The 17,336-nt window shown below is 43.2% G+C and overlaps 1 protein-coding gene across 2 annotated transcripts in view; it reads right to left on the reverse strand.

Annotated features, from left to right (window-relative positions):
• The window catches only part of TSPAN14 (tetraspanin 14), a 295,722-nt gene that overhangs the window by 57,942 nt on the left and 220,444 nt on the right, over positions 1-17,336 (reverse strand). For both annotated transcript variants that reach the window (XR_015295897.1, XM_086921992.1), the window contains exons 4-5: positions 6,100-6,246; positions 5,014-5,184 (exon numbers count right to left, since the gene is read on the reverse strand). Coding sequence is in view for 1 of the 2 variants with exons in the window: in XM_086921992.1 (XP_086778118.1) it covers positions 5,014-5,184; positions 6,100-6,246 (318 nt within the window). In the remaining variant the exon portion in view is untranslated. The remainder of the gene's footprint in view (positions 1-5,013; positions 5,185-6,099; positions 6,247-17,336) is intronic.

Below are 17,336 nucleotides of genomic sequence, written 5' to 3' on the forward strand. Positions count from 1 at the left end.
GTTCGCAAGCGATCTAGAAGGAAAGTTAAAGAATAGGTTACTGGGAAGATATTTGTATTAGAGGAAAATATTGGTAAAGTTCACGCCAATTCTAGGAACTAGGAGCAATTCTGTACCAATCCATATGGAATTATTTGTACGGTCCACCTCTGTGTACTTTACGGGGAATTTAGAGACCCAAAGTTCCTAGGAAAGCAAAAGCACCCAGATGCTATTCATCCACAAAATATAGACTTAACCATTTCAGAGTAGGTAGATGTAAGGTACACTTCAATTTGAGATAGGGCCATATGGGAATAGCGATTTTCAAATCCCGATTTTTTCCAAATTACCTATAGCAAATCGCTATTCATAATGTATAAAATTTATATCAACCAATTCATGACTACATGAGGCCGGTCGCAGTTTGCGACCCATATGTGATGACAGCCGTCACAGGGATGGTGGCCTGCTAGGGTTAGCATACCACCATGTCTGTAATAGCTTTTAAATAAAGCAACTTTTTTTTTTGTAATTGCAACCCATTGTCCTTAAAGAAAAACGGAATGTGTTAAAAAAAGAAAATAAATAAAAAAAAGTCTGACTGTTTTTCTTTCTTTCTTTTCTTAAGTTAGGCAGTGGTCCGGGAGACCACTGGCTGCTATTAAAGAATATTTTTTAACATACTTAAAGGGGACCCGATCCAGTTTGAAAATGGGCTACCACAAGTTTTGAACTGCTCATAAAAAATTATTCTTTTTTCAATGAATACATACCATTGCAAAGCGGTATGTGGAAGGGATGCCCTCCTAAAAATGCCCATTCCAAATACCGAATCACAAACCCAAACTGGGATTCTGTAGAATCCCACTTTGTTGGTTGTACATTTAAAAAAAGCATTTGCAGCAGCAAATGGCCCGAGTCTGCAAATTAGTCCATTTGTGAGCTCAAAAATGATTTGTAGATCTGTTCCACAGACATTTAACTCCAGTTAGGTAAAAAGTCATGAACATATAAAAGAGTTTCTTCGTTCCAAAGTAAAGTTTTGTGGGGCTCACCCAGGAGAGATCTGTAGAGAATCCAGCACGTTATTCCTACCCACGTAAAAATATTTGAGACATTCACTAAGCAGTAATTCTCAAAGAATATGGAAAATTAAACTGTTCTTCAGTAGATGTTCTTTAAGTCTGCCCAGAAGAAATTAATGAGTAACATTTAAAGTTCAATAAATCTTAAGAGGCTTGCTAGTGAAAACGTGATTTAACCAACCTGTTTCCTGAAACGTTTATCAAAGATAAACAAAGAAGAACAGTGCACTGGGTGGGTGCAATTATGCAATTACATTTTCTCACCATACAGATCTCATGAGATTTCAGTGTTAAGCATCAACCATTTGTAGCAGCGTAAACAGTGTACTGAATTGTAGCATTTGTTTAGTCTCATACGCCTGATTAAGACCGACATGTTCTCAGCTGTTTGTCTAAGTGGCTACTCCATTTGCTGTGGAAGAATGGTGAGTGTAGGAGGGTGGATACCGGACTCTGGTTACCCCAGGTTTTTTGCCTAGTGTTTAGCTGGTTTTCGACTTAGTTGGCCTGGGATCCTGCTAATCAGGGTCCCAGGCTATCTGCTCTCTCTGCAAAATGGACTCCATGCACCCTAGGTGCATAACCAATTTGGTACTGGACACCTTATCAGCCCCTATACAGTGCACTATAGGTGCCCAGGGCATAGGTGCATCCAAGGACTACCAGGGGCTGCAGCATATCTTTCGCCACCCCTGGCTGGTACTTAAATTGACACAACTGGCTGATCACTCAGCTGGGGCAAGGTGGTGTACACACCTTGCTTAGATATAGTATACCTATATCTAAACCTATATCTGGTCACATATATACCTATAAGTCACTCCTATGGCAGGCCTTAACAATCCTGGAGGCAGAGTGCTTGGTTTTATGTGAGATGGTGCTCTAGCATGAGCTGAGCCTGTCTGCAGCTGTCGGGACCAACTCCCTTAGCTGTTCCGGGATAATGCCATACCATATACTCTTAAGTGCATTATAATCCTCGCGGTTATGTGCTAACTTGGGTTTGGCTTTATCAAAACAGGTCGTGTATGGTGTCATACGTTTTGGAATACTACCCCCTCGCCAGTCCTGGCGACGGGGGTAGCATTCCACCCTTCTAGAGGGAGAAGACATGTTACTTTACTGAAACGCGGTTAATCCTAACCAGAGCCTCAGCATCACAAAAAGGATGCTGCTGCCACAGACACGAGTCTGACCTCCTACTGCTGACCGAAACTTGGCAGGGGAGGCCTGGACAAAGGGTTTCCTGTCGCAGGGAGGTGCTACACCTCCCCAGACAGGAAATAGTGGATTGTAGCAGGGAAGTTTGAAAGAAACTAGACACTGCCTGGGGAGCACAAGGCATCCCCTTGCATTATCCAGTCAAACCGGTTCTGGGGCACACCAGCCCCAGTCCTGGCGCGAAACTGGACAAAGGGAAAGGGGTGCAACCATCCCCTTCCTTGGTCCCACCCATAGGAGGGACCTAGCAGGTAATCCAGCCCATAGATTTGGAATAAAGGTGGGAGCAGTGCCAGCGCATTTCAGATTATCCTGACTGAAACTTTGATACAGAACTCTGGATCCTTCAACATCCCACTCGACGTGGAAGACTGAAGAATCTCTCTTTTGGTCAAGGAGTGACCACCCTGTGCAAACAGGCACCATCCAGCACCTCACTGTTTGCTTTGTTGCAGTTCCCGCCAGAACTCGAGCGACAGAGATCGACAAGACCCAGCTTTCCCACCTTCCAACAGCCCGATCCACAGTCCCAGCGAATCTGAGACCAGTGGAGGCGACCTGAAGCGTGGAGCCGGCCATCTTGGAAAAACCACGAAGTGTTGACCGTGCAGCTCCCGAGGCTCCCTCGACGCTGTGCATTGGGGTTTGAGAAGCCCCAGCCCCGAGCAGCTTTTGCACCAAAGCTCACCCCTCCACACTCACAGAGTGCTGCGTGGGGCCCTACTGCATTTTCCTGCTCGACGCGTTGGTCAGGTCGCTTGCCCGTTGGCTAGTGGCCCCAGTACCGACGAACCTTTGAATTTGCTCTGCTAGTCTTGTTGCTCCAGACTGGCCCTCGCTCCCCTGAAAAGGAGCACCCACTCTGACCTTGCTGGTCCGAGTAAGAAGCGAGCTTCGAATCCTGCGTGGGTTGCCTTTGCCAAGGCTTGTTAGCTCCAATCCAGAAGCAAACACCGCCAACAGCGAGAGCCTTCGTGGGACAGCTCGTGATCCACTCCTGGACATCCTCGGTGCCCCAGAGTCCACGTGGCAGCGGAGACAAGCTTCTCGACAACCACCTGATTGCGCCTGACATTGCCTGGTTCCACCCTGGTCACTGCTGAGTGACCCAGACTCTGAACCCTCTGCTTTCAGGTACTCTACATCTTCGATCCACCCTTGGATCCAACCAGACTCTTCTCTTTAGGACGCCTGCAGCATCTTCATCTCCAGGCACCATCAGATTTCGTGACGAAACCCGACACACTTTGGCACCTATGCACCCGCTTCCTGTGGGTGAGGTAATTCGTGAACGCTGGGGCTCCTGCATTGGTATACACCTCTAGTGTCTAAGTCTAAAGTTTGACAATTCTAGTCCAGTCGGAAGACTCCTAAAACAGTAACTTTGTAACTTTTACGCACCATTGACTTTGCATTGGTGCATGCGTGTGCTTTAAGCGCTGCACCCGAGTTCCTCGGGCTTTTCCCGACTTCACCACTGCTAGTCCCGAATCGCCCCAGCGATTCCCAAGGCCTCGGGCCTTACCACTGTTCGATTAGTGATACTTATACCACTATTTTAGTATATGGTTTGAGTGGCCCCTGGGCCTCATCCATAATTGTGCAACTTTCATATGTTTTACTGTACTTTTGTTTAAACGCTTGTGCTTCTAGACTCAAAGAGTATAGAGGATTATTCTGAAAATAAATACATATATTTTTATAATATATAACTTGTGTGGTGTCCTTTCATTTGATATTACAGGATTGTGAATGGTGAAACAGCTGGCTTCACATGCCCTCTTGAGTTTAGCCTGAAGGCTGCTTAGTCCATGCTACCCCTAGGATAGCTTGTCTATAAGGTTGACTTACAACCACCACCATAAGGGATTGTTTGGACTGATACAAGGTGCCCCCTGAATTGGAGACATCATATATCAGGCCAACTTCACAGTGAGGATATATTTATAGAGTACTTTCTGTTGGAATTGTTGGGAGTCATGCAAGAGGTATGAATGGGTGCTCCAATTGTGTGCCGACAAACGTGCCAAGTGAAGCAGAGATGTATGAGAGATGAAGTCACAATAATGGATACTTACAATTTTCGATGTGTATGGCTTAGAGGATGTTCTGACCGCTTGTGCTTGGTTGGTAGAGCCTGCATTTATACTGTGGTCTTTGAAGGACGTGCTGGGCGTAGTGGAGAAGGTTTGGAAGGGAGCTCTCACTGCAACACGGCACTGTTTTGGTGTATGAGCTGATACAGTTAAAATATTCAGGCTTTTAATACTAGTAAATATGATTTTGAAGCAGATGCAAAAGTGGGTCGAATAATTGGTTAGACAGGATTTGTCTTGTGAACTGTGCAGTTTCCTGGCTTATAGAGAACTACAGAGGAGATTTTGGTAGGAATTCTTTAACAGTAATGGACTATGGTAAAATGAGGAGCGGGAGGGTTCAGGCTTGTGAATGGAGTTACAGCTTTGCGGGCCTGGATGAAATGGTCAAGAGTAATGTTATGAGGTAAACTTGGGTGGTAAACAGGCCATCAATAAGAAGTAATCCTTAACTTATCATTGCTCCTTCTCCAGTTTAATTACTCTCCTGTAGTTTCATCTAAATAAGGCACTGAGAGGAACCGTCTCCAGTGACTGTTTTCCAAGCAGAATATATCCTCAAAGTAAGAAAAATACATTAATTGAAATGAACACGTTTAAAAACCAGGAAACACAAGTAGCAGTCTTACAGCTTTCTGCAGAGAGTCGATGAGATTCTGGAGGTCAATATCATCTCTGTAAGCCTTAATATTGTTCTCGAAGAACTCCTTGACTCTGTCCCTCACCCAGTCCTGGAAAAGGAAAGCCAGCACGGCCACGGCCAACTCCAAGAAAAAGATCAAAACGATGGCACCACAGAACTGAGAGGAGACAAATGTGCAAGTTAATGGTCACACCATCCCTTCAAATCATCATCTCACCCCTTCCTGCATCAAACACTTCCCTCTTCTCAATGTTCCTCAAGTCGGTTCTTGGCAATATGATCTTATGGCACATTAACCATGATACAGTTCTTACAAGGGAATACGTAGCAATGCACTCAATGCTGAAGTCCCACAAGAGCATGAATAAGTGTCAATGTAAGTTATGACATCCACATGACCTGTTACACTTGCCTTCAATTAAACATATTTACAAAGGATAGATGTATGAACAGTGAGTATGAAAACACAAACGCATTCAATGAAAGTCATAGATTCGCTGAACAGGTTAAACACAAAAAGTGACATTTTCAAGTTTCCCTCCAAATTGGGCCAACTACTAGTTTCAACTATACTTTGCAAGGGTCCTCAAGTGAGTGAGATGGAAGGTGTTGCCTCAATTTTGACATTTTCAAGTTTCCCTCCAAATTGGGCCAACTACTAGTTTCAACTATACTTTGCAAGGGTCCTCAAGTGAGTGAGATGGAAGGTGTTGCCTCAATTTATCAGCCATAGTGTCAATCAAGACAAGAATTTAATTGATGTAGAAATCATCCCACACTAAGGTTCTCTTGAAACGTCAACTAACATATTGAAATATATACCACTGTGCAAAGCAAGTGATTATTTTCAGGCCAGTGAAGCTGCAAGACTGTCACAGGGAGGGTAATACGAACCAAGTTTCCATCTTGGTGACCTTCAATCACCACCAACTGAGGACCAAGTTCAGACAAATAACTTGAATGGTAAAAGGGTGAAAGCAGTGCACTGTCCAGTGACTTCAAAAGGATTTCCTCTTTTCAGAATAAAATGCCTTCGAACACACTGATCAAAACAACTTTATTTGATACTCACAAACTTCAAGAGGCAAATATTCTCCCGGAGTGCACCTACACATCCAGCAAAGCCGAGCACAAACATCACCATCCCAACCAAGAGGACGAGGTAAACAGGATCAAAGCCATGGAGGCGAGTGACCTTTGTAATGTCAGACAAAACACCCTGGTACACACAAAAAAAACATTTGATCATAATTAACAATTTCTTCTTCACAAACAATTGTTAATATAAACGCATGATCATGTCAAATTCAGTTTCCACTCCAGATACAAAAGCATGTGATGCTTGCAAAAGGCTGAAAATAGAGAGAACACTTAAGCTAAAATTCCCCAAAAATATTTTAAGAGCATTTCAATTATATGCTATCTGCGGAGGGTGGGAGGTTGATGTAATGAGGAAATTATTTTGTTACTGTACAAGCTGTGCTCGATAATTACAGAAGTTACTTTTTTTGCACCATGTTACACGCAGTGTGTTAAATATGCTAACTGTAAGCAACTCTGAAATTTTTTACGTAAGCATATCATCTTGAAAGTTGTTTTATAGCTGGAATCTTACTGTTTCAGTTTGGAATTTATAAAATGGTTACAATTTGCCATGAAATTCCTGAGTTTTTTGCCCCATGAAAAGAAACTCCTGCTTGGTAGGATAGGATGGGTTCGTTGGATATACTTAAAATAAAGAATTATTAGTTAAAAAAAACACATCAGGAGAAATAAGGCAGTGGGGTTGCAAAGTTCTTTGTGCCCAGTCACAGTCTGGACTCTGCAGTCCAAAAAGGTAGCTTCCTTATTAATAGATCAGGATGCACTTAAGAACATCAGTTGCAGGTTATAAGTGTATATCCCACCAGGAGCATGGGACTTTCATGCTCAACCGCTCGCACACCAGGTGACAATGCCAGACAAACACTCCAAGGACATAAAACATTCCATGCAGCGCCGTATTCATGGTGGTGAAGGGACACAGAAAACACAGGGAAAGCAAGACACAGCAAGTAGCTTTTCTTTCAATTTACAGTCCTCAGAAGATGCAGTGTAGTAGGATGAGATCCTGTGTACTGTACTAAGGAGAGCAACTGCAACTCTGTTTTCTGGTCTAAGTCCTTGGGACTTTGTACTCAGCCTTTTGTGGAAGTGAGAAATGTTGGTATTTTCATTTATGACAATCTCTCTCTCTCCCCTCAAATTACAAATTCTGAATCCTACCAAGGATATAGGCATTCTGAGTCCAAACGTCATATCTTGGGAAGAAGGTCTGATATTACACAGACTTGATAACAATAATTGTTATGATCTTTAACCCTTTCCATGCGGCTGCGATTCCCCTGGTGTGCTGTAAACAGCACGAACAGGGGCGGGCCGTGACGAACCCCAGCCGTCATCAGCACACGAGCACCGTAGTGCATGACGGCTGGGGTTCGCCATCAGTATGGAAGGGGTTAACATCTTGTGATATATCTATATATCTACATCTATATTTGCCCTTACAAAAAAAGCAGTGCTCCAGTTTTGGTGAGATTACAATGCCTGCTAATATGTTAGTGCACCAAGTTCAAAGCATTTCGTACCAGCAAAAGTCATGCTCAGGTGTGGTGACCCAGCCTTTTGAATAACTACTCTGAGGTAAACTACCAGGGACAGACTTCTGTGGACAGGAAGCCCAACTCTAGAAACATCTCACCACCCATCCCCAACCCATTGCGAAGACCTTTTCAGAAACATTAAACTGTGCTGTTCCTCCAGCTCGGTCTGTAGCCTTTTAGGCATTACACCTTCTCATACTATACCAGGACCAGTCCAGATCTTGTGTGCATTAGTGCCAAGAAGCCCTTAGGCATGTGAACACTTTATATATAAAGTAAAACAGTTCAAAGAGAATTTATTGGGGCATTCACTCATAGGAAGAATGCACAGCAAAGGCAAGCTTCTCTGTCTTTATTATATATAGGATTCAAGTTATTGAACCAAGTAAATTCTAATTATGCCAAAGAATGGTTTCCATATTGGCATAAATGATCTCGAGCCACAAAGGTTTTGGCACATATAATCAAAGCTTAGGCGAGCAAACAAGTGATGTCTTCCACTCACAGATCAGACTTAGGAATGTGGACAGTCTCTTGTTGGGGCAGCTACGGGACCGTTACTGTCTGGTAGCGGACAATCTAAAAGTAGTAAAAACACAAACTCTTAAACGTAAAAGCATTCAGATTCTTCAAGTAATGTCGCCCCTAGAAAAAACAAAAAAAATCCTTATTAAAAAAAATCAGCATCTTTCCCGGAAGGAAAAGAAAGGCAACACATACTTATTTCATGGGGTTACGGGTAAAAAAAATTCTACATCAGTGAAAATGTTTTCATGATAGGAAAGAATTAAAAGCAAAACTTGCGTTTATGAATTTATGCAATGCACTGTTCTGAGATTCTGTGACTTGCATAGATTGCCTTATGCACTCTTATTCCGTTTAGTGAATCAGCAAAAATTATTACATTTGCAAGGTAAAAAGGTATGGAAACGGGACTCATTGGCTCCTTGGTCTTTGCTAGCCAAAAGCAACATTCTGCTTCCTACATACGAACAAACTGTACAAACCATCTGGATGGAAGGGGAGCTGCGTAATCTTTTCTGCCTTCATACCAGTCACTATTCAATGTCATCAAAAGATAAAGATGCACCGGTGTAAAAGAAAGTAGAAAACGAGTCCTGCGGCATCTATCTATCGGAAAAACAATTATGTTATCACAGAAGAGAGAATAAATCATTTCCTGGACAAGTTGAATTCTGAAACAGTGATTAAAGACAAAGGGCCCTATTCACTAAAGCAATCTGAGTCAAAGGTCTAACTTTATGACTTTTGGTATTCACAGAGGTCATTTACTAGTCGTATCTTTACATCCGAAGTCGGGCAGGAATCTCCGGCTTGAGTCTTACTATCCACAACTGAGCTGTATTCTCTTGTTCGGGCCATACTCTCCGGCTCGGGCCGTACTTTCCAGCTCGGGCCGGGTGAAGTGTTATCAATGGGCCAGAAAGCAATTTTTACAAAAGGAACTTTAGGAACGTGATAAACATTGTCCCCTCCTCCTCAGCACAATGGCATCTGGGACTTCGAGTCCCCAACAAAGCAAGTCTGGTTCAGCACGTCCCGCATAGCGGGAGTTGAGAAATGCTTAAATGCAGGCATTGCAGGCTAGGATTAACGTTGCCCATTCTCCTCAGGACAATGGAATCTGGGACTTCGAGTCCCTAACAAGGCGAGTCTGGTTCAGAGAGTCAGACTCCCAGCAAATTGTCACATTTTTACTAGAACAGTGCAAACGGGAACTATCAACCTTCCAAGTATCCCAATGAGGTTTATGCCTCACCACGTTTCACTCTTTCCATGTACCAGGCCGTTTTGCTCTGGAATATCTGCTTACTCGAGCTGCAAGAAACCTCTATTCTTTCAAAATGGCCTTCAATGCCCAACTTTTCCTTCTGCTCTGTCGACCTGACGAAACGCCAACCCATTAAAGCCTTATACATTCGAAATAACTAGGTTATTGTTTCTCACTTTTCTGACTTCCCATTAGTGCAAGTGTTTTTACATCAATGCTGACCTCAGTACCCTTCTTCAACCAAGCCCTGTTATCCATTTACGCTGGGATGAACATCTCTACCAAAGTCGAACCTCTGGCATGCTTTTTTAGGAGAAAAGCTACATTCTCTGAACAAATAAACATAACACAGAGATGTTAAAGTTAAAAAGATGTACACGAGTACGTGAATGGGCGACCACCTAACTTTATTAAGAAACTATAGAGCAGCAAAACGATAATAAATAATCAAAGCTGCATTTTAATTGACAACCAGCGGGAGGCAGTAGAGTATATCAAATCACAGGACCTCTTTCCTATGTAACTGAAGGCTCGCAGAACTGCTCTGCAGTGGCCAGGCTTCCATTAAAGGCTCCCAGGGTCCGCACATTGTTGATGCCATAACCGCATAGATCACAAGAGGTATCTCCAATTGACAGCTCATAATGGGATTTAAGATTAAAATCGTTCTATTGTCAGCAAATATTAAGTCACTTGGGGAGGCAAAGTTTTATTTACAATGTTTTTTGACTCATACCTTCTTTGACGTGTATTTTAACAATAAAAACGTGTCGTCTCAAAATTCAAATGTTAGGCGAAAGTGAGGAACAAACTAGATCTTGAAGTTGCAATACAATACAAATGCAATAGTTTATTCGTATGATAAGAAATCAACAAATGCAGTTATGTAAGTTATGTAAACAAAAATGTACAAACAGTGTTTTTTGGGTTTTGTGAATCTTAATCCATTCCCTATTTCATAATGTCAATGAGATATGTGAACTGGCTACTATTATGAATAGTGAGTTTTGTGGTCTGTCAATGAGAAATGTGGTCTGGTCATTAACACGGTTAGTAGCGAACACACTTGCAAGAGGACCAGCAAATTAATACTACGCTTTGTGATTAATTCATCAGACTTCATGAGTGGATAAGAAACCTCAATTGTCAACGAGCTACCAAGTCAAACTTTTAAATCATAATCTACCTTACACACGTTTAGGTGCTTCGAAGTCCAGTTGCGAGGTAGACAAAAATCAAAACATGCTGTATTTTAAGACCAAGCCCTACTGCAAACTCCTTCCTACAAGCGAGGCATCTGTCCCGTAAACAATGACGCACCAGAGTTTGCTAAAAACAAGTGGGAATGCGAACTGCATTTGTCCCATCATGTTCTAACTCACTCATCTCCTTCAACTTCCTTCCCTCCAACCACTACACAATAAATATATTAGAGTTACACCAACTAATGCTCCTTTCATGGGATCAGTCACGAGGGTGCCAAAAGGACAAGTACGTGGCCAACTATAAGCTTGAGCTTATCCACCATGTTGAGAAGCTTTGGGTGGCTAAAAAAAAAAAACAGGCTTTAGCTTCTGAAGCGATGGAAACCAAAACGTCTGGTTCCATTTTCTATATTACTGTCACCAATATTTACAGGTTTGAAAGGCTTATTTATATACGAAGATTGTGACAATATTTAAGTTGGAAAAGCTTCCTAGGCGAAGGATGCAAGGGGTGGAGCCCACTGTACTCTACTTGGCGCTGATGGTGACAGCCGGTTGAGCACAGCGCCGTCTCTTTAAACAGCGGTCTTTCTTACTTAGTTTCTCATTGGCCAGTCTATGGCTAGAAAAATTGCAATGCAGGTGGAAGCGAGACAATGCTCACCCCCTAGCCAAATAAAGGACCCGCTGTAGGCTGCAGCCCTGTGTGTGGTTCTAGAAAGCTCCCTTTACATTTTTTATTACTTGTTATGTTTTGACACTTTTTTACTTTCATTAAAGATTTTACGTGGGAACGGAGTTGCTGGTACTGTGAGCTCTTGGTGCTGTTGATGCAGGTCGCATGAGTCAAGGCCCAGTCTATTTGGGCAGAGCCCAGAGGATCCGCGGTCTTATCTTGTGTGTTGCTTTTTTTGTGTGTCATGTAACTGTGGGTGTAACCAAGGTGACGCTACTCCTATTCAAAAGTCCATAAAGGAACCCCTGGAGGCCAAAGTGGAACTGCATGCTGCCGGCCTACGGTTGAGTAAAGTAATTTAATATCTGAGTAAGTGCTACCTTGCTCCTTCACGTTATGCCCAAAGTTTTCAGAACCCTGGTTGTCACTTTTGTATTTTGGATTGATTCTTTTCGACCGAAAGTGATTACTCGTGTGAACTCCTGGTGTGTTTAGGCATGTCTTAGATAAATACCGAGGTTGATGTTGACATGATTATCATCAGGCAGGGTGGATTCTGCCCAAGGCTGTTGGCTGGTGATCCTTCTATTGATTCAGACTCAGCGCCTCCTCCCCTTTAAGAACACAGGGAAGTTGTTGTCAATGTGCCAACAATTCCTCTCTCCCTTTCTTTCACTCAAGTCCAAGCACATATTCAGTCTGTAGTAGGCGTGTGTACAACCAGGAAGTTAGACGCCAGTTTCACCAGGATCCAGAGCTCTACAGATGGATGGGGAGCGACATGAACGAAAGGCAATCTGTGTCCCTGATAGTTCCCTCATTAACAGAGACCACTTTTATATTGAACAGCTACAATGCCGTTATCCCAGTTTCTTGGAATAACTCAGAAGATACGGTTTACCAGATGCCTCATATGACGATAAATAGGGAAGCCTTATGAAAATGTTAATGTGTATTCGTTAACGCCCACTCGTAACTAGCATACGGGTAGAATGGTTTAGATGCCGCAATGATTACTGAAATAAAGTTGGGGGGCAAATCGAGCTGGAACCTTTCCTATTCCGTTATCTTACCATCATGACGAAGGGTCGCACATCTGATTGGAAGGAATAGGGTTTGCCTTCCTGTTCATATATATATTGAAAAACTTCAACATGCAACACCAATCCGAAATACTAACTCGAACATGCGGTTACTTGGTTCCATCTGTCAATGAGTATTCATCCTCCGAAAGGCTTCAGTAGACTTCGGAAAAAGATCCTACTAGAAGACGGTTTGCTTCTTATCCAACAAAACTTGAAATCGTTGATTCTCTGTGATATTAGTCTATAGTTTTTAGATCCCTTGCTGTAAAGCTGCTTTGAAATACACTACTACCCATCACAAGTTAGGGGTAGACAACTGACAGGTGATGGAGACACCAATGATGTGGTCAGACACCCAATAGATTACATTTTATAAATGGGACAGTAACTTAGAAAACAAACATAACAAACATAATAGAACAACATTTTAAAACTATAAAGGAATGAGAGCATTCAAAGCTCAAGTTACCTACAGTGACCAAATTAGTCGGTCTCATTCTGGTAGCTTTCTGGAGCAGGAGTAAGCCTGATTTGCGTACGGCTGGGTCTAATCAGAGGTGGCATGTTGGGCATTAAATTGGAATGTTACCTAAAACAGATGCCAGTGGTCAGACTATTTGTAAGCATTCCTCCCATCACCGTTTGGGTGTTCATTCTGGTAGCTCTAATTAGATGGTTGGATGATATGCCTTCCTACCATCTTTGTCGAAGAGTTCAGCTGACTAAAAGATTTAAGGTAATCAGGGCAAATAAATCACAAATTTGTTTCACTGAGGAATTAAGGACACTTCACAGGGATAGGAGAAAGGAAACGTGTTTGGCAACAAAAAGTTCAAAATGATGTGCGCAAATCAGAGTTGTAGAATAACAGAAGACTGAGAAAATGTCCATTCAGATAGGCAAGAAAGAATGTTTTGCAGAGCAAATCATAGAATACTAATAATCGTCAAACTCTCTTTCTGGTATTTTGAGAAATTATGAGACCTATGTCTCAAAACTTTCAGCTACTTGGTGTGGCCTCATTTAAGAGCATTTTCAGGTTAAAATAAAGCAAATTAAGGCATAGATCTTCTCATTGATACCACACTAGAGCACAACATAAATTATGCTGTTAGTAAGCAGACGCTGACTGTCCAATCCTTGGAGACAACTCAAGTAAAAACCATCACATTCATAAAATCCCATAAGCCTACCTTTTTTTGGCCACTTGTCCTTGAAGTGTAGGAAAAGAGTGACACAAAGAGTTGGACCTATTAATTAAAGTAATTGTTAACCGCTCCTACAAGGAGGGAATCTTCCCAGGCAATTTGAAGGAGTCATGGGAAACACACAGTCCTGAAAAAAAAAATCTGGCCACTTGTGTGGAGTGGTGTGGCTCACTGGTTAGAGGTGGCAGACCCGGAAGCAGAGAACGGCCCGGGACCAGGGTTCAATTCCCGACGCGGCAGGGTCATGGACCAGGGTCAGCAGACTCGATAATTCTCGCCTCAGTGCTTACTCTAACCAGGGATCACGGCAACTCCGGGCATTAGCTTGCCTCATCTCTACAACGGCCCCCCACATTCGCCGGTGATGCCTGGTTTCACCTTGGAGATACCCAGTAGGGAACATCTCCCATCTCACAGGGATAGCCAGGACGGGTTCCCCAGCGGTCTACAGCGCCACGACGCCTCAGGGCAGCAGTGCGCTTTAGAAGACACATACATTTACATTTACAGTTGACAGTCCTAAAAATGATCTCAAACATTCCAGGACTCTTAAAGCTAGTGAAGAATGTCACTATGATTCAAGAGCTAAATGGCATCTCCTTTGAGACAAGTGATTAGGCTTTTATCAGGGAGGGGACAGAAACCACCCTGACTGGGGTTCAGTCTACTGTTTTGAACATTGTAGACTGGGTATGTGATGAAATGTGGTTTATTATATGGGGGCTGTGCACCTCGCCCTGTAATAAACTCACAAACCTGTCTTGGGTACAGTCAGGTCTTTTGTAAAAGCTAAGCTCCACCATGGGTAACTGTAGCTTCGAGCAGGCTCAAACCTGTGCAAAGGAATCAGTGCAAAGCTCAAACCTGTGCAAAGGAATCCGTGCAAAGCTTTTAGAAGTACCAAAACAATTAAATGTGAAATAAACTCGGTACAAAGGAAATCCAACACCAATCAATAAATATCGGTTTTATTTTTAGGAAGTTTTAGACACCAAAAGAACAAAATCCATTGAACGGTTCCAAAGATACAAATTATTGAGCAAATCGTAAATTTTTCACTAATCACAAACAATTAGTGGTTACTTTGAAAACGTTGGAAAACGTTTGCAAAGTTGTGTTTGTTACTCCAGCCTGGTTTTGGGCAACCAACTCTGGCAGGAAACAAGTCACAGGAGTCAGAAGGCTTAGCAGGACAGTGCCCTCCCAGTCCAGTTCCAGACTATATGGGTGAACCACTATAGACATCAATGAAGTGGTCATGATAAAAGGACTACAGAATGCTGTGGATGCTGATCTGGACAACGGGGGTCTTCCTAATGCCAACCCTCAGTCTACAAACACGGCGGGCGACTTTGGCCACAGCAGTGGCTGTACCTCGAAGTCCAAGTGAAATCCAGCCAGAAACCAATTGTCACTGGTCTACTGGTCTACGGTCATAGTAAAACCAGGGGTTCCCTTCAGCTGAGGCTAGTGTCCCTCTTGGGAGACCAAGCAGCACTTCGATGACTCTCCCAAGTCCAGAAGACTGGAATGCAACTTTTGAGTGCCAGGACTCGGTCACTCAGGCTATATTTCGGCAGTCAGTGGTGATCCAGTGATGGTGGCTACCAACTCGCCAAGGCAGTTTCTTCCGGTTTTGTGGCCCTGGGGCTGTAACAAGATGTCAGATAACAGACTTCTGGAGTTCACCTCTTCTGTCTGGGGCTTGAGCACCGCAGGCACAGTCCTCGCTTTGCTAGCCCAAGGATGAGCAGGTTCATGCCAGTCTTTTGTGCAGCCTCTCTTTGCTTCGTCCAGTGAACAGAAGGGCAGTCCTTCTTCAGTCCTCTCTTCAGTGCAAACGTGATCCGAGTTCTGGGTGCCACTTTTATGCCCAAAACTTGCTCTTGGGGGATACAGGGACTACGAGCCAATAGACTCCCACGTTTGACTCCCCTGATAACGACTTCCTGCAACGTGTGGCATCAAGCTATCCCAGGGTGCAATATGAAGCCCACTCTTAAGATGTAAGAACTCTTCAGTGTGTGGAGCTTGATAGATCAGCCTCCAGGTGTGGCTACCTGAAGGCTGCAAAACCACAGAAATTGGTTTGCAAACTATTTCCCCATCTCTGTCCCGACGCCAACCAGTCTAACAGAAAAAAAATCAGCCCCTTGAGTATATGCCCACTATTTGCCCTTCAAAGGCAGCTTCCCTTTTAAAGCTTGCTGTTTGGGCGCATGCTGAAGCCTCTATTGTGTACTTTCCTGGGAGTCGTTCAAGCCTCCCCAGAAGGATTTCTCGTGGCCAGCAACCGCAAATAGCCACTAGAAATCTTGGGCAGCAGAGTGGCAAATTTCTAAAGTTACTTACCTTCGGTAATGATGTATCTGTAAGAGACATATATTAGTTATAGATTACTTACCTCAGAATTACCCGCAGGCGTCAGACTGGATCCAGATAATTTTTCTCTTAGCAGTACACCTGCGTGTCTGTTGGAGGCGTTGGTCGACTTAGCATAGGTCGTCGCCATCATGGTCGCCGGGATGACATGGCTGTGTCTAGTTAGACACCGGCCCTGCGCGCTGATGTCAGTTCTGACACGACTTTCCATGCCAGAACTGCAGAACCAAGAAAGACACTGACCACTGGTGCGCCACACTAGGGCCCTGCAAGGGAGTCCCTATCCCTATAAGTCAGTTCGCAGAGCGGTGAGGATGAGTGGGGCGGTAAGGAATCTGTAACTAATATAGGTCTCTTACAGATACATCGTTACCGAAGGTAAGTTACTTGTTCATCTGAAAGAGACTATTAGTTATAGATTCCTTACCTTAGAAGAGATACCCCAGCCATTCCAACCCCGAAGGAGGGACTGCAAACCAAGTTCTGACCAGAAAGTCCTGAAGGACAGAACGGGCAAAGTAGCTGTCCCTCCGGGCTTGACTATCCAGGCAGTAGTGTCTGGTGAACGTGTGCATAGATAGAAGCCCATGTGGCCGCCTGGCAGATGTCAATGATTGGGACTCCACGAGACAAAGCAGTAGTTGCTGTTATGGCTCTAGTGGAATGAGCTAGCAGACCCACTGGAGGTTCCTTTTTAGCTAAAGCGTAATAAATCTTAATACAAAGGACGACCCACCAAGAGATGGCACGCTTTGTACAGCCCAACCTTTCTTGGCACCCAAATAGCCAACGAAAAGTTGACCGTCCACCCGGAAATCCCTTGTGTGATCAAGGTAAAAAGACAGCGAAAGTTTCGGGTCTCTCCTAAAGTCAAGTCAATAACCTTTATTCGGATATTTCATTATCCATAAAAGAACACAAATAATTACGTACATGTTCAGAGTAAAAATCTCATTAAAATAAAGTAAAAACATTGTTAGATATTCCTTGTTATTACCAATAGCAGCAACACTGAAATAACAAAGTGCAAGGTGTCATTATTGTCCAGATCAAATTCAAGTCTTTTTCTATAGCATTATCAAATGAAATATACATATGCAAGAATTACCCCTAGAATAGCAGCAATATATACACAGGACACATCTTTCAATCATTAGTTAAAATAAGGGCTTGTTGAAGCGTTTAGCAGCATTATCTAAGGTGCTGGTTTTGTAAAGTGCATAGTGCATAATGCATAATTCCTAATCAATAGTCCATCTAAATAAAGTGCAGAATGCAAGGTCACCCAAGGATCATTAAAATAGGAAGATTACTATGTC

The sequence above is a fragment of the Lissotriton vulgaris genome, chromosome 5 (genome assembly GCF_964263255.1).
Source record: "Lissotriton vulgaris chromosome 5, aLisVul1.2, whole genome shotgun sequence".
Lineage (NCBI taxonomy): Eukaryota > Metazoa > Chordata > Amphibia > Caudata > Salamandridae > Lissotriton > Lissotriton vulgaris.